The sequence below is a fragment of the Typopeltis vanoorti genome, chromosome 13, assembly GCF_054136105.1.
Source record: "Typopeltis vanoorti isolate ZY-2024b chromosome 13, IOZ_Tvanoo_1.0, whole genome shotgun sequence".
Taxonomy (NCBI): domain Eukaryota; kingdom Metazoa; phylum Arthropoda; class Arachnida; order Uropygi; family Thelyphonidae; genus Typopeltis; species Typopeltis vanoorti.
In genome coordinates, this window is record NC_143561.1 from 128,035,667 (window position 1) to 128,058,304 (window position 22,638).

At 39.5% G+C, this 22,638-nt stretch overlaps 1 protein-coding gene across 1 annotated transcript in view; it reads left to right on the plus strand.

The window, feature by feature from the left end:
• Positions 1-4,165: 4,165 nt before the first annotated feature.
• Positions 4,166-22,638, plus strand: part of LOC150100529 (uncharacterized) — a 30,213-nt gene continuing 11,740 nt past the window's right edge. The window contains exon 1 of the mRNA XM_090403056.1: positions 4,166-4,438. Coding sequence (XP_090259182.1) covers positions 4,276-4,438 — 163 coding nt within the window. The 5' untranslated portion in view covers positions 4,166-4,275. The remainder of the gene's footprint in view (positions 4,439-22,638) is intronic.

A 22,638-nucleotide genomic window follows, 5' to 3' on the forward strand; every position in this document is an offset into this window, starting at 1 on the left:
CCCTACTACGTATTAGACCTAGTGGCCTGTTACAGAGCCATCTTTAGCCCTTCTACGCAGTACTCGTCCCGAGGATAAGGTGGCTAGCCCTATGCCTCCCGCTATTTCTTATGGCTGCAACTGTGTGTTCACGGGCCAGTTTGCCTGCTTGCGGGAGGAAAAACTCCAGGTAAACTGGGGAGAAAAACCCTGCTGTCCACGCCCAAGACCGAGTAACTTGGCTATGGCTGAGGAAGATCCTTGAGCTCCTCACGTCGTCGACAGGAATCGAACCCAGGACACTCCTTCCCCAGGCATAGGGTTGCGAAGTGCATAGCCACTGGGCTAACCGCACGGACACTCCATCTGCATCTACGTAATCCTTGGTTTTATTTAAGTGTGTTCCCTGGATCTGTCTGTATACGAGAGAAAAAAAAACCAACACGAGAATTTTTTAAGTGTGTATTTTGGGAAAGCATCGAGTCTGAATTGTTTTGCTTTCAGGGATTTGATCATCTCTTAGATCTGTGGATTGCACGTTTGTTCTGATTGACTGGGGTTAAAGGTGCAGTCAATGTTTGTTTCATTCTGATTTCATTTTATATTGAACTGTCGGCTAGTGCCGTTAATGCAGTTGTTTTCTTCTCAATTTACATCACACGTACAACGAGGAAATAACAGCAGAGGACCCTTCCACAACATTGTGCTGAACGTGTAATTTAGCACGTTGCAGATGCACAAACACATCTTGAAATACTCGCTCGAGAAGTAGGCGTTATAATTCTAGTTGGTCGCCCTGGATGACCCAAGCAGCTGGCGGCTTCGTTTAACTCGCTATGAATCCATATCCCGCCATACTTGGCGAAAGTTTTACGCAGTGAAGGATTTAATCATCCGGTGTGAGGTCACCAGATGATTAAATCCGGTGAGTTAGATAATCCTTCGCAGTTTAAGTTAGATAATCCTCCCGGATTATCTAACTTAAACTGCCAACGACATTCATGTAGGTGTCCCACCTACATGAATGTGACTGCATTTCCGACTCATCGCACTTGGACATTACAATTTGTCTTCCGCTTCGTATTAACTGCTATTCGATCGCTTAGCAAAGGCCACTTTGTTTTAAACCAGTTTTATGCGACAGCAACTACGAGCTGAACTTGCATAAAGGTAGAATTGCTGTAACGATGTCGAATGCGATCAAAGGCGTGCGTCCAAACATGCTCGTGTATAATGCAGACCTTTCGCTCTGACATATTGCGCTGTCATTTCGCTATTTCCCTGTTCTTTACATTCAATTATTTCTACGCATTCTTAATATTGTCCTGTTAGATAATCCAAGAGTCACGCTACAAAGCTAAGAACTAGAGCGAGGTAAACACGATAAAAAAAAATTAAGCAACAAAGCAAGAATATCGTTGCTTAAAGTACAGTTACAAATCGCATCGACTGATCAGTTATTCTCACAAGATGCGTGTAAAAGTGAGCCAAGGTCTGAGAGAAGGCTGCAAAGCAGAAGCATCCGTTTGGGTGGTGCCGTGTTTCTTCAGAATGGATGCTCCCCTCTTTGAAAGTCGAGCCGTTGCCATAACACCAGTCAGTTTAGACACCACAAATTATTAAAATAATGTCGATTAAGCGATGCCATTAATGATGAAGGGTATCGCTTGTGAACTGAGTCGATTCAGTACTTGGCTCACTTTCAGATGTTTTCCGTGAGAGCTAATTTACGAGTCGTGCGTCCTCAGAGCCGATATTTACACGATGACCACACACAAATTTATTATGCCATGCGCGCAATATGAAACATTTTTACATATAAAATATGTAAAAATACTGTTTAATCATGCGAGTGCATGATTAAAGCAAGGAGGCTGGACTTATGACAAAGAACCCAACTGTTCACCGTCATAATTGCTTTCCGATTTTTTATGAAAATTTCCATTGGAATTCTATGAAAAAAAAAATACTACACACACACACACACACACACACCCTCCCAACGTATAGATCCGTTCGCCATCTACAGCAATCAACTAGTGCACTGTTTCTGAAACCTCAGATACCCGCGTACCCCTTCTTAAATTTTCATTATTACCAGGTACCCCCTTATCAAATAAATAAATAGAGAAAGTATATTTCATTGTAAATGTCTATTTTATTTGAATTTATATGTTCATGTAAACAACAAATATCATTTATTTTTAATAGAACAAAATGTGGAATCGGTTCCTCTTCATTTCCCGTCCATGAAAATCCACATTTGAAGTAATTCATTTCATACTTAGGAAGATTTTTCATCTTCTTCCTAGTTGGTTCTCTAGAGATGTCAGACGACACACCCTTATCAATTTCATTTGATGCAATATCAAAGTTTTCTTGTTGCTTACAGCTACTTGTATCTGCTATATTGCTCTCTTTTGGGGGTTTTATAAATCCAGTCTTTAACCAATGATCCACAGGTAAGAATTTGAAAGCTAAAAAAAATACCGTATTTACTCGAATATAACTCGCACTTTTTTCCCCAAAATTAAAACTAAAAAATCGTGACGCGAGCGAGATATATGCGGGGATTTTCGGAAACAAAAGTTTTCAGAAAAAAACTGAAAATATATACGTTTAAAATAATTGTTTTTTTCTTAATAATGATTCCTGCGTTAATGATGCCGAAAATTGACACGTACCCCCTGAAGACCTTTTGCCGTACCCCCGGGGGTACGAGGACCACACTTTGAGAAACACTGAACTAGTGAATAGAATTTACGAATATCATTAAAGAAAACAAACTATGACATTTTGGGGCAAATATCCATTCGAACTAAAATAGTAATCGAAAACCAAATGCTAGAACAAGAAACATTTCCAATATTTAGGATGCGACGTAACATTTAATAGAGAAAATAAGTCACACACCGTTTTCAAGCAATCTGCGGTACTGTAAGACGGACAACAAAAAGGTAAAAACAAGGAAGGAAACAATTAAAATTTTATAAGAAGTCCTGCTAGCTTACCAGAACAATATTATATGGGTCAGAAAGTTGATAGAGAGAAAAAAGAGGAAAGTAGAATACAAGCTCCTTAGAGAAGTTAAAGGATGTACAAGAAGGGAAAGAATACAAAATGATGAAAGAAGGAAGGAATTACAAATACAAGCAATAAATGATAAAATAAAAGATAGAGATGGAAGGAACAAAGAAGCAGAAGGAAAAAAGAGACGCAGGAAGACCGAGAAAGAGAAGGAAAAAGTCCTTAGGATGACGAAACAGGTTTTAGCCTAATCACAGCATTACGACATTTTGCTCATTGATTAGGCACGCGTAATTATCTCCGGATGTACATATCCTCCTTGATTCAGTCGGTTCGACGATGTCCTTTTGATGGAAAGACCTGGGTTCGAATCCCGTCTGCGATGCGAAGAAGCTTTATGAGGCCTTTAACTGAAGGTGAGTTAGCCTATCTCGTGAGGAGGTGGTAGGGTTTTACATCCCGCAAAAACAAACCAGAACACACGCAGTTAATACTCTGGCCTCGTAGTCCGAGTTGATTCGGCCGTAAATGCAGTCCACGGATGTCGTTGAAGCTGCACTTGAGCAAACATCCGCGCGCGATGCCTCCACCCATTTCACTGCGAAAGTGGTTTCGCAGTGAAAATTGAATTTCGTACATAAAGATACGAAAAGCTCATCTTTTCTTGTTATACTCTTGCGATCTTTCCTTGTAAAAATTAATATTTATAATTTTGAAGGTTTTTTTTACTTTTAATTTTTCTGAAGTCCACCACGCGATGAGGTTCCTCCTCACTTCGTCCCCCTCCCAAATCTTGCGCGTTTTCTTTCTGACTTTCCAGCATTCGCGTGGCTCATTAAACAGCTGTCGCTTCTTTCGCGAGTTGCGACAAAGGGTTCTCCAGGCAACCGTTCAGTTCGCTCTTTCTGAAAGGTGGTGTGCGCCAGGTTGTTTGGCTGCCACCTACGGCATTGGCAGCTGTTGGCCCGCTCCCGCGGAACACCTCTATCTCTGTTACATTTCGTTCTCGGTGACGCAAGCGAAAGAGGTGCCGAGCCACAGTAACAGTTCGAGTGACGTCAGAAGAGATTCTGCTCGCCGTGCTGGCCGAACCGCTACCGAAGCTTGTTACATTTCTGCAACTTCCTGGGGCGGCAACGAGGAAGCGATCGGCCACAGTTTCTGCGTCTCTCGTAGCGAACACTCCGGAAAGAGTTTTATTCGAGGAGTATTCGTCGCTGCTCCTCTCGTTTTTTTCCGATTGTTTTTTGTAGGAGTCATTGGTACGTGATGGCGGAGGTTCCCCGCTATGTGATTCGGAGGATGAGGAAAGACGAAGTCCCGCAAGCCCTCGATATATGGAAAGAGACGGGGATGCACGAAGGCACGTTCTCCCTGTATACGTGGATGGAAGTGGATCCAGATGCTTTGCATGTGGCAGTGACGGAAACAGGTAAACACTCCGCTCTTCTGTTTTGCTTCTTTCCGCGTGTCCTTTTTAGAGTCACTTCTCCCCCCCCCCTCTCTGAATGATTTTTTCTTTTCTCTTCTAAAATACTCCCTTAACGTTTCATTCTTCTTAAGCTATTTTTAGTGTGGAGGTTCCCCGTGTGTGTGTGTGCGATCTTTCTCGCGCTGTAATTATTTTATTGTTGCTAAAGACATTAACTGAGAAATCTTTAAATATCATCTCGGTGGGATTTTTATTTTATTTTGTTGTGCGCCTCAATCGCAGTGCATTTCTTATATAATAAGCAAGCTTACTTAACCATGCCGTGTATTTTGGTGCTGCAACCTTCACCCTAAAAATAGACACACACACGAGGAATGATTCCTTTTTCTCGAGTTTATAATATGAGAATATTTCTATACCCCCCCCCCCCCACACACACACACATCTTTCTCTCTCTCTCCAAATTTTGCTTCTCGAGCATTCCATCACTTCTATGTTGCTTTCTTGCATTTTTTTTTAGAACTCAGCGTCTCGTTTTAGCAAATGGAGTTCCCCGTATGGAAGAGTTCCAGATCGTGTTAAGAATTGCAAGTTCACAGAATCCCTCGTCTTACCACAGCGGCTGTGAACCGGCCTGTTGCCACTGTCTAGTTTTGTTCAATACGTGTTCCGAGAACGAGTTTTGTGAAAAAGAAAAAAAAAATCTTTAATTTTTAGCAGAAGAAGAAGCATTTTCTATTCCACCCGAGAGCGATTAAGATCTTCATGCAAAAGCTTCCGAGTTGCTTTTCAAGTACTTTTAAGCAAGAATCAGTTCGCCACAGTTTGTAACGAATTAAATGTAAGTATTGAATGAAATAAATCTAAAAATTGGATAACTTGAGTAATCCGACTCAATCAAGCTTGAAAAATGAAACAAATTTAGTCCTAAGCCCACTCATATCCTTCAACTAACGTGCGTTTGCTGTCCACTTACTTCGAAACATTTGATTCAAGTTATTTGTTTGAGATGCAGAAATTTGTTTCGGTCACGCCTTCAACAAACTTTCTCCGCTTTTATTGAAGAGCGATTTACGGAAGTAAATTAAAACAACTGCAATCCCATGCTTTCGGTACCGGGAGGGCTCCCCCAGTACTGAGTTCACTTTTAAAGGCGAATTGACCGTGTTCGAATGATGACTTTCCTGAAACTGAATCCTTCAAAATGTCATTCATAAGATCACGTGATGCACAGCCGCTTGTAGGATTGGGTTCGGTTTCTTCCGAATTACGGCACACGCAACTAAGGTAGGTTTGTTTGCGGAATGAAAAACTCTTCCTGAGATGAGATCGGCTTCGAATGAGAAGTGCTTAGAACGATTTCTTCGCGTCCTACACGGGATTTGAACCCTGGTCTTTCCAACCAAGAGGCATCGATGCGACTGAAATGCAACGGCTCCAGCCGTTTTGTTCTCCACGTGTAGTACGAATGCATAACACCTAAAACATCAAACAGATTTTGACAGAATCGACTTTGCCATTTGTGTGGCAGTCAGCTGGTCGCTGATTAGAGCCAGGCAGTGCTCACGAGCTCAACAATAACAGTTGTTGAGCTTTTATTAACTGGTAAGTCATTAAACACAATTTCAGTCATCACGAGGTGGACATGCACGTTTAGTTTCCATTTCATTTCAAACGTTATCGCTCTTCGAGGAATAGCATTAACCTGCGGTTAAAATTCAATACCCACAGTGGTGGGTTTCGCAGCAAAACTAGGAGTATTCTAATTCAGTGCAGAAGCCGAGTGGTGATCTCTCAAGTGCATTCCCTCTCGGAGAAACTACTGCAATTTTGTATTTTTTATTTGCAACTTATTGCAAATAAAAATTGCGACTTCATTCTCCTCGCAACGATCGTTCCCCATTTGGATGAAGACCGCGATAGTACGAAGGCTCGTGCAGGTAACGGTTTCTCCAAAATGCAAGCATGCCGCACGACAGTAAGGATTTTTGATATTATCTTGCTATTTCCACTCGACCTTGCATATCGTCAGCGGATCACAAAACCTATCTCGTCCGGAAACACTCCCAAACGTTTGTTCGCATCGTAGTGCGGATTTCAACCAACAGTCCATCGGAGCCAAACGGGAAGATTTGCCCATCAAGGTTGGTTAGCTCCTCTGAAACCATCCCTTCCTTGCTACACCGTGTCTAGATCGTATCGTTTAATTTGGGTAAGAACAAGAAGCGCGTATCGCAATGAAATTCGAATGTGGAGATGACTCACTTTGATAATCTAAAGTAGAAAGAAAAACAAAAAAGAAAACAACGGCTCTTTTTTTTTTCCTTTTTTTTTAAAAAAAAAACTCTTGGCTTGCTTGCTCACTCTCCTGTTTTAGGTTATGCGTTTCGTAGGTTGGATTCCCATCCAAGCAGAGAGGAACCGTGAAACAGAATGATCAATGCACGCCGAAAACGACAGTTTGATAGGTTTGCGGACTGCAATTTTCCTATGAAACATCAAGCCTGCGCAAGTCGCCCAAGCACGAGCATAAACTCACAAATCATCTTCACATTCAGCTGCGATTCGAAGATGTAAACTGGAGATGACTTGAATGGTTGAATTGTACTATTCAAAGTCACAAATTTGGTTTGGCAGCATTCCTTGAGATGAAATATCGTAAGTTTGTCCTCCTGAACACCAAATTTGTGACCTTGCATGTAATTATTTCATTAAAAAATTAAAATAAAAAGCTAATTTTTTTTTAAGTATAATAGTTAGTACAGAGCGAACACCACCTTTACCAAGGTACTTGAATACACAATAGAAAACTAATACAAGTTTTAGGATATCCGGCGTCGGAGGTCTTTTTTTTTTTTTTTTTTTGTCAAGTTAAAACCCTTTAGTTTGTTCTCGTTCTTTTATAACAGTTTCCTCTTTATTGAACAAAATAAAGAACCCGTGAGACTCATCTAATTTACCGGCCATTCGCACTCATCGCAGAAGTGTGAATTCTTTAAAACACATTTCGTTTTTTTGGAACAACTTTCATCAGTCTCCATTTGCACCTTTTAATTTGCGTTTGTATCTGCTGAAAATGTTAAAGCGTGTCCTTGTTGGTTTTCTTTATCGGAAAAAATATTTCCATTTTGAATGCACCCTCAAGCTTTGCTTAAATCTTTCATACTCCCAAATATCCGTTTAACAATATTGAAGTAGATAAACTAATTACCTTTTGCAGCCACGAAGTTTGCTTCGTAGGGAGCTCATTTAACACTCGAACGAATAAAAGTGCCTTACTCCATTTATTTATTGCTGCATCCACGTCGTGAATATATTTTCAATCTCCTCATTTTCTTTTGCCGTGTCTTCGTTGGCCACGTACAATCTTCAAACCTGGCTGAGTATCTTGCAAAATGTATATTAATACTCACATTTTCTTTTTCTTCTATTGCTCGCTCACTCACACGTAGACTCTCTCTCTCTCTCTGTCAAATAATCAATAACGCTCAACTACCGTATCAACAACGACAGTGTAAATGTAGCAAGCAACTGTTAAACGACATTCACAGCTTGACACACCCACTGTCGAAAGCGCATGCCCGACAGTAAATTTTGGTTAGTTGCAAAGCACGCTTTATTCCCTCTACATAGTTAAATTGTATCATTAGAAATTTTCATTGAAATCCTGATAGTTTTTCTATAGAATAGGTAATTAATCTGTATACTCAGAAGTTCGTGTTTCACCTAAATAAATCAGTTATGCCAAGAATATCTAGTTATTCTATAGAATAACGACTACAGTAACATATACAGTGCTTGGAAAGAAGTCAACTTACACCTTAGTGTGAGTAATAATGCGTCCACCTTAATAAGACGAAGGTCCTTCTTTCGCTGTGATGACTGCAGCACTCCTACGGGGCCTACTTTCTACAAGCGCACGATAGCGATCAATGGGAATTTTGGATCATTCTTCCTGCAAATATGCAATAACCTATCGTCTGCCACATAACCTGGACTGTTGTGGGGCAGACGTCTCTTGAACTGACTCGACGCCCCAGTTCATCCCACAGATGCACAACAGGGTTGAGATCAGAGCTCTGTGGAGGCCAGTCAAGTGTTGTGACGTTCATCTCCATAAACCACTGTTGTCTTCTGAAACAGACAATGGCGACTTCTGTAGAAACGTCACAAAGTAGGAAGCATTACACTGTCCGGAATCTTCAGATATCTCTGAGAGCTGAATGTTCGTGGCACCACAGACAGGAGGTCCAACGCCAAACAGGACCATACTATCACACTGCCACCACCAAATGTCGTAGTTGAGGTTACGCATTCTGGTAAGGGAGGTTCACCAGACATCCGCCACACCCGTCCATCTGCCTGGTGAAGCGTGATTCCTCGCTCCATAACACAACTTTCCAAGCTTACACGTCAGTACACCCTCTTTGCACCACTGAAGACGACGCGGCATGTTGGTTCTGGGGTCCTACCATGGAAGCCCATGTTGTGAGTCTTGTTCTGAATGTTTTGTGCAGATTCGTGTTCTTGTCGATGCCTTGAAATTCAGCATTCAATGTATCGGTCAACGAATGGTGGTTTTTACATATTATCCTTCGCGGATCCTTACGGTCATGTTCGGTGAGTGTGGTGGGTCGTCCACTGCAGGTAGCACTTGCAGTTGCTTTCCTGCGCTTTCATCCCAGCATGATATCATTGATTGTTGACCTGGAACGGCCCAATTTGTCAACAATTTCCGAGCCGATAGGCCTGCAACATGGCACCCTGTCACAACGCCTCTTTCAAACTCCTCCAGTTTCCTTTTCGCAGCCATTTCACCCGGACACAGTTGTACTGACTTGGGAGCAACATATTTCTCCAATTTATACCAGCTACAAGCGCGTGACTCGTTACAAGGCATGGTACATCTTGTCTTGCTCATGGCAGTATCTGTTAACTTCTTTCCATGAAGTGCTTGTGTGTGTGTGTGTGTGTGTGTGTGTGTGTGTGTGTGTGTGTGTGTGTGTGTGTGTGTGTGTGTGTGTGTGTGTGTGTGTGTGCATATTGACTACACAGATTTGTGACTGGTGGTGACGATGATGAACTGACCAAATTGCCAAGCCGTATTTCTGTTGATATGAGCTACAGAAGCCCTTTCTTGCAATTTTTCTAAGATTGTCGTATTCTCAATCTCAGCCTCGTAATGTCTTGTACTCAACAGTGGTGCCAATCTGGATGATCTCCGGGATTTCTACACCTCTTTTTCATGGTCTGATTACTGCTGGTGCTCTCAGTTTCCAAGTACGCTCTTATAACTCCTGGCCATCTACTCAGTTTACACTTCAGGTAGTAACAACCGAAAAAAAAATCAACAAATCTTAAAGCAGACTTTGCCAGGCCGAAATGCACGAAGCTTGCCTCCTGCTCCTTTGCAAAGATTGGTGGGCAAACGTCAATCCTACTACGTTTCCAAACGTTTCCAGACGTTACCGTAATTCCACCATCCTGATGGAATTACGGTAACGTCTCCGACCTCCTGGTGTCACTCTTCTCCTCCAAATGCTGTTTACACGACGAGGCGCATCTCTTTCTCTCTCGCTGTTCGACCACCACACGTCGGCAGAATGCCTCCTTTGATTTTTCGTCAGAAAGACATTAAGTCGTGTAGCCCAGATGGCAATTCCCTCCAGTTATACTAAAAACTTGTAATCCATCTGCATCCCGTATCGCCTGTTACTGATGTCCTCCTCATCCGGTATCTCCACCTAACAGCATGAAAGCGATCTTTTGTGCAGACTGTTTCTGGAAAGTGCGGTAAAATCATTCATATACTTATCGTCACACCGACCTCATGTCAATAGTCTCAAAAGTGATGGAAAAGGTCATCGGCAACCTGGTTCTTCACCACCTAGAGACCCATCGGATAATTAGTGATCGCCAATATGGATCCACCATTCTCGTTCTACAGCTGACCTCCGCGCTTATCTTACAACACCCTTGGACATCGACTATGAAAGGATATGAAGAAATTCATGTGATCACGCTTGAAATTTCGAAAACATTTGATCGAGTTTAGTAGAACGATCTTCTTTAACAAGAAAGTCTTGGTAAGAAGGCTTTCTCTCTCTCTCTCTCTCTCTCTCTCTCTCTCTCTCTCTCTCTCTCTCTCTCTCTCTCTCTCTCTCTCTCTCTCTCTCCTATTCTTTGTGAGTAAACAGCCTGGTTCCGCTTCAGTCGTTAATTGCTTGCTTTTTCCCTTTCGTCTGGGTTTTCTATCAATGCCCAAGTACCAAAGGCTTTCCCCTACACTCTTCCGCCTATGCATCAACGGCCTTCCTCACTAGCGTGCAATCCTATTTATAATTTTGCCGATGCTGATATTAGAATGTTAACAACATCTTAAACACATGTGAAGGCATTTTTGAATGCAATCCTTATGAAACCTTATTAATGTTGTTTATTACTATGTTTTTACTCAAATCACACTATTTGTTTCTTGCACGAATCGCCACATAAAACAGTTTTCAAAGTTGTGCTAAACTCTGTGATTTAAGTGAATTGTGATCCATTCATTCGAACTATTAATTCCATCAGAAATATCTGAACTTGAAATGTTTTCTCTCAATGTGTGTGTGTGTGTGTGTGTGTGTGTGTGTGTGTGTGTGTGTGTGTGTGTGTGTGTGTGTGTGTGTGTGTGTGTGTGTGTGTACTAGAAAGTATGCACTTTAAAGTTTTAAAAAATACCAAAATGCAGTTTTAGTAATGTAGATAATGTTGGAAGGTCCAAATGTTTTGTTTATGTGACAGTCAATGGGCTGATGATCTGACTCGTTAAATTTGACCTCTGATATACAGTAACACCATCCAAAGATCAGGCTTACTTCTTTGGATCGGCCTTCTCCTCCAACTCTTGTATACAAGACTACAGCAAATCCCCTCCCACCAAGAACAGGTTACTGCATGGCTCTTCTCATCTTTCTGTAGAAAGACATCATAATACTACATCATAGCCTGGATTCCAACAAGTCTCCTGATCTGAAGAGCATCCTCTAGTTACCCTCAAAATTTGCATTCTACAATTAACACCATCAGCATCCATCCCATATCGTCCGCAGAAACTGTCATGTTCTTCTGGTGAGAATAAACCTATATCCAGTCATCTGGTGCCCATCTCAAAAATCTGGCCTATTGCCCTCATCTCGATCCTCTCGAAAACGACGAAGATCATCAACAGAAAAGTTTTCGCTGCCCACCAATAATTAGTGATCATTAGTATAGATTCGACCACTCTCGCTACACGGCCGACCTCAACCTTACCAGTCTTTGGATACAAACTATAGCAAGCCTTGGAGAAACTCATTCGGACGTTCTTAGCATTTTTCTCCGCGCTTTTCCTTTCATGCATCGATAACCTTCGCTCACCGAAACCGGAATGTGCTGACATCAGCAGTGCTCAATTGAGCCGAGTTTAAGATGTTCAATAACCAATGTCTTAAACATTGACCTCCTTGCTATTCTTCAATGAGACGAAGACAACGTAGTGAACTTTTTTCCTACTAAAAAACCTCTCTTATTTCTCACAAGAAAGATCTCACTTCTCCCCTTAATTTTGATAAAATGCAGCTTATAGTCAAGATCATATTCCTGTTACTGACTTACATCTCTGGTGTTCCCTGACACAAACATATCGCATCCATAGCCTTCTCAGCCTTTAAAAACTTCGCGTTCTTTTTCTTCAAGGCCCTACTTCTTACCTGTACATCCAAACGCTATGTAAGTCCACACCTCCAATACTATTCCCACATTTAGAGTGGTGAATCGACTATTTCTAGACATGCTTTGATGTTATCCACAGGAAGTCAATCGTTTTCTTTTACTAAATGATTTTAATTTCACAAACGCACCCAAACTTCTTTTCCACATATATTCCATTCTGAGTGCGCTTTTTCTATAGGTATTTCCACGAGTGCTCCAGAAAACGGGTTGTATCAATCCTTCCCCTCCCCCTTCTCTACTAAGCATGTAAAAATATGAGCATGCACTGGTTATGTCTTTTCATACAGATAAGCTGCAACTTACTAACTTCTCGTCTTCCTCCTTCATCCCATGTGCCTCTTTTCGTCGAAATAGCCTTCCTTTTATCGCTTTTCCCGAGGAATACGTCCTCCCGATTTTCAACCGATTTTCTTATTTTTCTTCAGTTATTTATCTGCCTACGTCACTCGTGTGTACGTGTTGAGACCTGTCGTGTGTGTGTGTGAAGCTGATAGTAAAAAAAGAAAATAAAAATATGAAAATCACTCCAACCTCAAAATATTCCCCCTGTACCTTAGGAGATAATCCAGATAATCCTATAAATAATCATATTTGCAGCGCTTTGGCGTAAAAATTCACTTTTTCAGATTCTGGCTACCTTACTCTTTATTTTCAGAAACAATTCGCATGTTTCGTGATAAAAGAATTCATTCCGGCTGCTTTTGGAAAATGCAGTCTTCCATTCGGTAATTTAAATGAGGTACCTTTGCAATGCTTCATATTTGGAGCCAGAATTTCCGTATTTTTTTGTACGCGTATCATTTGAAGAACTATCATTTCAAAATTGGTTTGTAGTCGAACTCTGAAGGGCATATTATTATTATTATTATTATTATTATACATCCTATCCTTAAATATTTTGAACTATTGTGCTACTGTTTATGGTCTTCCATGAATAATGCTACAGGAAAGGAGAGATTCCAACAGACTCTAACTTTACTGTATTTTGTATGTCTGTATTTCAAGCATGTTTGTGAAAGGTCTAAATCTGCATCAGATATGTTGAAAGTCTCGTATCAGGGGAGGTGGAAAAATACCTTTATACTTGGTTTGAACCCACCCCCCAGTGTGTGTGTGTGTGTGTGTGTGTGTGTGTGTGTGTGTGTGTGTGTGTGTGTGTGTGTGTGTGTGTGTGTGTACTGATGTAAATTACGGGCTTCAGCTTTTAATCGGATGCAAATTTTCTGCTCCACCTGACACCCGATTCAACAAAAAAAGACCCGAATTTGTATTTCCTTCAGTGAAAGATTTTTTTTCTCCCACGAAATCGATGGCCGTATTATCCTTAGCATAAACTGAATGAATTGAGCTGCTGGAGTGTGATCCTTATGGTCAACTACAGGTTGTTGCTCCTGGGAGAACTAAGGGTGTGAAGGTGATCTTTAGGAGCGCAGATAGGAGATGCTAATTTCCTATGTAGCCTTAAGGTGGCAATGATTGTATTTTTAGAAGTCATCATCATAGCATTGGAGCCTCCGTAGCTCAGTCAGTATAGACGAAGCCCTTTGGTCGGAGAGACCTGGGTTCGATTCCCGTCCGTGACGTGGGGAACCTTTATCTGGACTCTTTCGACTAAAGGTGAGTTAGTCGGTCTCATTACGGTGGAGATTTATTCTCCCGCAAATCGGGTTTTTCTTCCCTCAAAACAGGCAAACCGGTCCTGAACACACGCGGCTAAATATTCAAGGAAGGCAACGGGAACCCACTTTGCTCATAATTATCTCCCTAGCATGGTAGCATACATACAGCTAACCCCACCAGGCGTATGGCTGAAGGAATAGGACAGGATCATAGCCCTAATAATGATGTAGACCTTATGATCTGTTCCGGTTGAATTTTTAATGTATTCTCCTCTTTAGTGGCCTTCTCTTCCCCATTGGCTTGTTTTATTAATTGTATAAGGGGTGTTGGCTATTCGATTTACATGGTCTATCCAATTTTGTTTGTAATAACTGTTTAGTTTTTATTCTATTAATTTCATGTTTAGTTCTTTTTTTTGTCGTGGGGGAGGTCTAATAATGTGTATTTTGCAGTTCTTCTCATGAATGTCATTTCACTTGTTTTTATTTTTTGTTTATCTTGTTTGTTTATTGCCCAAATTTCGCTGCTAATAATAATGTAGGTACTGCTAAACCTAATGCATATTTTTAAGTATGTTTCTTTTGTACAAGATTAGGATTAAGAGTTCTATCATCTGCAACTAAAACATATTTTATTATTACAGGAACGCCCTAAAGTGTTCCACTGTATATATATATATATATATATATATGCCTCCAACGATCTTGATCTTGAGCCTCTCTCTTCCATGTTATACCCATAGATTTCACTAGTGGATCTTCCCATCTTGTAGGTGGTCTTCCTTCTTTTCTCTTTATTCTTGTTGCCAGTTGAGTATTCTATATGTCCATCTGTTATCCCTGAGTCTGGCTATGTGACCCTCCCCCATCTCATCTTGCTTTCATATACTGCAGTTACCACATCTTTTATGCCTGATCTCTCTTAGTTCCGTGTTCCTAACATGTTCCGTTTTGCTGATGTTACAAATCCTGCTTTCTATTGCACGCTGAGTTATTCTGAGTTTCTTCTTCTTTTCTTGTCGTGTTCCATGTTTCTGATCCATATGTGAGTGATGGAAGAATGTCACTATTAAATAGTTTTGCCTTCGGAAAGATGCCAAGATTTGGATCAGTAAGTGTTTCTTTTAGTCTGTTGAATGATAGCCATGCAGCTTTCTTTCTTTTTGCTAGTTCTTCAGATAAATCGTTATTCATTTTTATTCTTTGTCCTAAGTAATTGTAGGAGTCAAACAGTTCTATAGAGATGCCATCAATAGGTGACAGTCACTTGTGTAAATGTTTTTGATTCATTTTGTTTTTTCTAGATTCATTTCTAAGCCTACCTTACTGCTGTTTGTGTATATTTTTTCACCCATTTCTTCTAGGTCTTTTGGGTTGTGGGATATCAGTACTAGATCATCATCGGCAAGCATAAGGATTTGTAGTTTTTCACCATCTATGCTTATTCCTCCGTTTATGTCTATTTTTTTTTTCAGAATGTATTCTAAAGTGCTGGTAAGGCACTGATGGCTGCATTGTACTCTATGGTATCAAATGCTTTTTTAAAATCAATAAAGAGGGATTCGGTATTCTCTGCATTTTTCTGTTAGTTGTGAAATGACCCGGATATGATCTATTGTGGAGAAGCCTCTTCTGAATCCTGCCTGCTCTCTGCTGGAGTTGTCTTCGAGAGTGTTTTGGATTCTGTTCAGTATTACTCTGTTCATGATTTTATATATGTGAGAGAGTAAAGAGATTGGACGATAGTTTTTTATGTCTTCCTTGTTCCCTTTTTTGAACAGAATATGGTTTTTGAGGTCTTCAATTCCTCTGGAATCTTCCTTTCTTTGAAGTACCACGTGAATCTGGCAGCCAACGCTTTGAAAATAATTGGTCCACCTTGTTGGATTTCTTCATCCTTAACATGATCAAGTCCTGAGGCCTTTCCTTGACTCATTTTCTTAAGGGCATGTTCTATTTCTTCTGGAAGTACATCTGGTATATTACTTGGTTTTGGAATGATAGGCTCTGAAACTTGGCACTTAGTTGCACAGAGATCATTATAAAAATTCAGCACAATTTCTTCTATCCTTTTTCTATTAGTATGTTTTTCCCCATTTTCATTCTGTAAAGTAGATGGAATTGACTGTTTAAAATTTAAGTCTTTCTCTATTTTTTTCAGGCTGGTTTTTGCCTGCACTGCTTCTCTTGGTTTTTGTATCCTGAAAGCTTTGTAGTCTTCTGGAATTCCTTTCCTTAGTAACTTACAAATAATTTTGTATTCTAGAAAATTTTCTTCAGTTCTTTTCTCTTTCTCAGTAGTTCCATAGTTTGAGGTGAGAGTCGTTCTCTTTTCTTTTGTTTCACAGGAATTTCTGATTTTTTCTTGCACTCGTTGAATTTATTAATAAAGTCAATGTAGTCATTATTTATGTAACAGTTTTTAATAGTCCATTCGGTCTCGTCTATGTACTTCCTGAACTTGTGGTAGTCTATTTGTTTGGGTAGTCTTTTATGGTTTGATGTTGCCCTGATATGTTGTTCTTTTTTGTGGTCTATTCTTATACTGGCTCTGAGGAGTCTGTGGTCAGAATCTATGTTGAAGTATGTTTCGCCTATTGTACCAACATTTTGTACCAGTCTTTTACAGTCTTTTAAAATGTAGTCAATTTCATTTTTGTGTTCCATTCGGTGATTGCCAAGTCCATCTTTTTCTTGGGCCGTTTGTTGAAAAATGTGTTCATGATAAAGAATTGTTGAGCTGCAGCAAATTCAGCAAATCTCTCTCCTCTTCTATTTCTTTCTCTCAGGCTATGTGATCCTATAAACTTTTCGTTTTCTTTTCCACGTCCTATTTTGGCATTAAAGTCACCACCAACGAATGTGTAGGTTGACTTATAATTTAACATGTTCATTGCCAATCACGCGATATCGCGCGATGCGAGCTCTCATCCAACGGGCGATCACGTGTTATCGCGTGGACGTCGCTAACTAAATGAAAAATAAAAAAAAAATTGGCCACCACACGAAATTCCAATTTTCAGCTTGGCAATGAAAGTGTTAATGCCTGTTCAAGATTCATATAAAATTTTTCTATTTTTTGATTATCAGCTACAGATGTTGGAGCATAGCAGGATATTAATTTTATTGTAATATTGTTTTCTCTATTCCAATTACGAGTACACCTATTCTTTCAGATATGATGTTACAAGAAAGATCGACTTGGTGAGCTTAGATTTAACAATGAAGCCCACTCCGCCTTGTTTGCCATTGTTTGGGGATGCTACGAGGAGTATCTGTGAGCCATTGTACCATCTTGCTGTCAGTTCTTTCAATCTTTTTGTTTCATTCACTAGCAGGATATCCAAGTTAATATTAGTTAGTTCTTTGATTAATAAATCTATTCTGTAGTCTCTTGCCAAAGTTCGAGTATTGAGGGTACCGATTGCCATTTTCATAGATTTAAGAGGCGGCCTGTTTTCATCTGCGAGATTCTTAGCACTCCTGGCCTCACTCGGTGCCTTACCGCCGCTGTAGAAAGGTGAATGTGGGCCGCATATAATTTAAACATTTTGGGGATAGTAGACATCTTGGTTTATACCATTTATTTTCATTTTCAGTTCATTATCTTTGTATGTATTTAATATTGTAAAAAATATTAGGTATATTTATTCTTTGTAATATATCAAACAGCATAACTTTGGCAAATGAATTTTCATAATCGACGAATATAATTTGAGTTTCTAAATTAAATTCTCTTCTTTTCTCTATAAGCAGTTCTAAAATTTTATTACTTTTTTTGTATTTTTTATAACCAATTTGGTGAAAACCTTATTTTTGCTTGCCCCAAATAGTGATCTGTATCTATTTATCGTCCTCTCCTGACTTTAACATCCGGGAAGAGGTTTGTTACTTTTTTTTTTCATTTGCTATAAAGTAGTCTATTATTGATTTTTGTCCTCTTTGCACACCACGCATATTTATGCATATTTTTGTCTGTAGAATGTGTTTCACTATTTTTAAATTCTTATAGAATCAACGAGTCGTTTTTTTTATTGTTTAGTCTCCAAATTTTTCTATATTTTTCTTAATTTTTTCTGTTGCTATTAAGATCTGTGCATTAAGATCTCCAGCTATAATTGTATTCTCTGTTTTATTTGATTTTCTTTGCCACTGTAAAAATCATCATTTTCTTCTTCTTTTCCTTTTACTGTTAGACTTTTGTTTAATTTTAATCGCACTTCTCATATTCTTTTATTTCAGTATATAGAATGGGTTATTTTTGCTTTAATTGTTTTATATTTTTGCACGTATTTGTTTATTCACTACACTACACATAATTTGATAGTTCGTTACTTCTTTTGTTCCTTTAAGTTTTTTTTTTTTTTTTTTGTTGTTTCTGTAATAATTTTCCCGGTTAACTGTTTTCTCCGTTTAAAATTTTCTCTCCTTTATGCGCTATGCTTCTAATGTTCCCTGTGCCATATTTCATCAAATCTTTATTTTTCCAAAGCTCACCCTGTTTTCCGTCCAGTTTAGATTTCTCTGAGACTTTAAAGCGATATATGCTTTAAAGCCAGTTACTTGCGTGACGAGAGGGGTGTCCTCGTGGTGGGGAAGCTGCACTTTAAGGCAACTAGGCTTGCCTATATTAGTAGGTAGGCGAAACGAAACTACAGTTTAAAAGAAAACAGTCACTGGCCTACGAATTCTTCTAATACCCGAGGAAAAGAGTTAAAAATAGTAGAGGGAAGGGGGGAAGGGGTTCGAGTATGCTATTCTTGCACTCACCACTGTGAACCCTGATTTGTTTTTACTTTTTTTTATTATTGAGATCTCATCAGCGAGATCGAGACCCATCGAGAAACTAAAACGTAACCAGTTCATTCCATATGCAAGTAAAATAGTGCATCATATTATTAAAATATCTGGATTAGAGATAGCTATCATGGGTAGATTAGCGTAATGAGTGCATGCCGAGCAACAATCGGGGGGGGGGGGGGCTTCAACTATGAGGATATAAATTGGAAGGAGGAAAGGTACATGACAAGTGTTGATTAAGGGATAACTGTGAATTCTTCATTATTCTATTAAAGTTACACGTAGACACAGTTGAAACAATTATTTACTTCAGATAGATTAACTACAAATCTTTCGATTGATGTATTGTGAATCATCATCAGTTGGAAATTTAAAAAAAATTAAACAACAATGAAGTTATATGCAGAATAGAATCTCTTTTTATACGCAGTCACCAGATAACCTGGTAAAAACACATACTATTAGGATCATATGAAGTGTGTGTGTGTGTGCGCGTGCGCCAGTGGGTGGGTGGTTTAAAAAAATCGAAGCATATGTGTTCATCTGATAAAAAAAAAATATACATTAAATCGTACAATTCTTAATAATTCCCCAGAATTTTTGGCATGGAGAGTCCATCTTTAAGGTTGAGATGTGGGCAATGCAGAAGTACTTCGGAACTTTCTTTAAAGAAAAGTTCATGTTTATGGGAACGTCGATGCAGCAATTTGGTTTCATTCTAAAGGATCCTGTGATTAGTATTAGTAATCCGATGTTCTTTTAGATCGGATTTGTTGAGTTTGTTACTGGTAATGTAAGATTGATGTTCAGAAAGGCGTACAGAAACAGATCAGCCTGTTTGTCAAAAGTCAATTAGCTCGCAGTTTCACGAGACTGAATACGATCAGCTGAGCTGATGGAATTTTATATTTTGGAGATGGGATCTAATTGAATTAACAGGCATGGAAGATGTGGAAATATTAAACTTCTTGAAGGGATGAGAAAGGCATTCTGAAATGCGTTTTACGCGATGACGATTCTGTGCGAGTCTCCTCTTTTAATAGAGAGTGAACAAAAATGGTTATTCTGTCCTGTTTAGCGATTGTAACCTTGAGAATGGCAGTTTCTTTAATTGTAGAAATTTCTTTGTGAAGCAGATCACACGAAGAATAGACAATGTGAGCTCTTGAAAGAAGGAATATAAGAAAATGCCATATTTCTGCGAGGGATGGCGAGCCGAAGTGTGATGGATATACCGACCAGAGAAGGAAAGTTTGAGAAAAGTAAATGTTGATGAGGAATTCTCTTTTATTAACGACATCTAGGAAAGAAAGAATCCTGTTGGATTGAAATTTATTCTGTTAGGAAAGGTATTGATTTTTTGTAAGAAGAATTCTAGTTGTTCGCGAATTATTCCAAATAGCAAAAGCATCATCCATACCACGAAGCCATATCGAAGATTTTGGATTAACCGCATCGGTTGTGGACTCTTACTTTTGGAAATGTAGCTGAAAATATTACACTGCATTATTACTGTGTTGCTAAATGCGTCACGACAGCAGTTACGCTTCAGAATGTAATGCTGCTTATCAGATAATGCATTTTATAGCTTCCATACAGTTTTAGCTTTTGTTTCAACTCCTCCCCCCCACCTTTCTCTCTCTCTCTCACGAGATTCTCCTGCGTTAATTGCTGCATCACGCGCTAAAGCTCATAATGCCACCATTTCATGTTGTCGTCGTAGCCGTATGGTTACAGTCGAGGTTTTAATGCAGAGCGGCTGCTGGTGGGATTGAGTGCGCGATTTCAATTCTGAATGCACTTATTTGATTTACTAAAAAAAAAATTTTTTTTTTTTTTTTTTTTTTTTTTTAGTAAATCAAATAAGGATTTGTTTTGGGCTTCTTCCTGGTTCAACTTCACTGCCGTTTCTTTGTAACTGGGATTGGTTTTTCATCATTTACATCTCGTTCAAACTGTTAAGATTTCGGCTTTTGATGAATATCTTAAACCCGTTAAAAACAACTTTTACAAAGCAAGCATCAACTAGCTTTTATTTCTGAATCGACCCTCTTCTAATTCCCTCCCCGCTGTATTAACACTACTTTCAAATTAACTTCCATGTTTCCTGCTAACTAATACCTCCAGCCTCATTTTCCTCTTTCTTCCGTTCGCTCTTCATACCCTTTTTTATTGTTGTTGTTGAAAGAGTTCCACGCGAACATGAAATGCTCTTCTTTAATTCTCTCTCTCGATATAAAAACATCCACTCTCGTTTGCTATGGTGCGCTTGAGCTCGCCCAGGCCTCCGTCTTGCTTCACCTGCACGACATCCTTCCCAGGCTGCCTCCCGTCGACTGTCGTTATCGATTTCTTGGCCAAGCCGCGAGGAACAACAGTCTCTCGAGCCCAGCTATAGGTTCCAATTACTTGAGACAGTACATTTGTCATCATCAAACGCTCCCCCTCCCCTCCGTTGCGTGCAACTAGAGGTGCACCTGCTCTGTGAGTTCGACAGCCAGCTCCATCAAATTAACCAACCGTGTCGATCCATGAATTCGAAGACACTGCGGCTCTGCGTGCAGTCACATCTGAAGCTCTGCTGTGATAAAAATGATAACAACAAAAAATTACAATTTTATTGCTAATAGACAGCTTTTGATTTGTTGTTGTTCCGAACTAAATGTGAACTAACCAACGATTAATATTAAAGAAGAAGCCAAGTGATTATTTTATCGAAATTGCAAGAAAAAAATCCATGAAAAGAGGAGAAATGGCTGCTCATTAAGCGAATGAATTGAAATTCGATCTCATAAATGAGATGTGCTGAATGAGGTGGAATGACGCAGCTAAAAGGTTTCTGGAGACCCCGATTTGAAATAAGAAAATACTACAAACTTTTAAAGTGTTCGTATTTTATCGCATATTTTTATATAAAATTTTATTTTTGAAACATTTTCATCTAATATTCCTTTCTTTCAGATTATTTTGATTATGAAATAATCTTGAATGAATAACTTGAATAGCTTCAATGACAAGTGCGAGCTTTCTCCGACTTTTCGGTAATTAACCATAGCAATCAATTGGCATTTTGCACAACTACCTCACCACGGCTTTCGTAAAGTGTATGTGAGGGGGGGGGGGGTACCAAAACAAGAGCATTGTATGGCCTATGCCTCAACTCAGTTTTCCAGAACATCTCCAAATGCATTAGGACCATGAGTCAACTCTTCTCATTGGTGTATCTCCTTCATATTTCATTCTCAGGATAATATGCTAGGATAAAATTTCCCTCCATTCTTCCCACTCCAGTTTCCCGTATATTTTATGCTTGAAAACTTCCTGGGAAATGAGTGGCAGATTTAATAATTTCTCTTGCTGGGGATCCGTATAACACTACTCGTACATCTCGCTTGTCCCTTTTGAAACCTCTGCAGTTTTAACACGAACAGCAGTCAAATTAAAATGACAACTAATTCCCAAGGCGTGAAAGGCCTTGATCATGTTAACTTAAAATACTGCCTGAGAGAGCTCTCAATGCCGTGACTAATGATCTGAACCTAAACTACGTGAAACTACCGTATATATACCATAACAACTCCCCCTGAATGCCACTGTGGAAAATACTTTTCCCATGCGAATCCAATCACAAAACATAGCACATCAACACCTCGGGTGAAGCAAGGATTGGATAATCGTTATCCAGCTCTAGAGACCAAACGCAGAAAATTTTCAAGACATATTTGGTCTCACATTTGGCGATACAATTCATTTATACAACTTCTCAATGCATCTTCGGAATTGAATTTAACAACGAATTTCTACAATGCCGCATGATCCCCATGAACGTATACAGCTAATCCTACTGGCACATTTGGAATTGTTAGCAGAAACGAAAAGTTATCCATTTGAAGGATTCATCGGTTCCTATTCTAAATTTCTCGGAGCTACCGTACTGTTTCTTGGCTTGTCGATTTTCCAAATTGTTCTCCAATCATTGCTTTAAAATGATTGCGTAACTTCTGGTTTCGGAACCCATTCACCTAA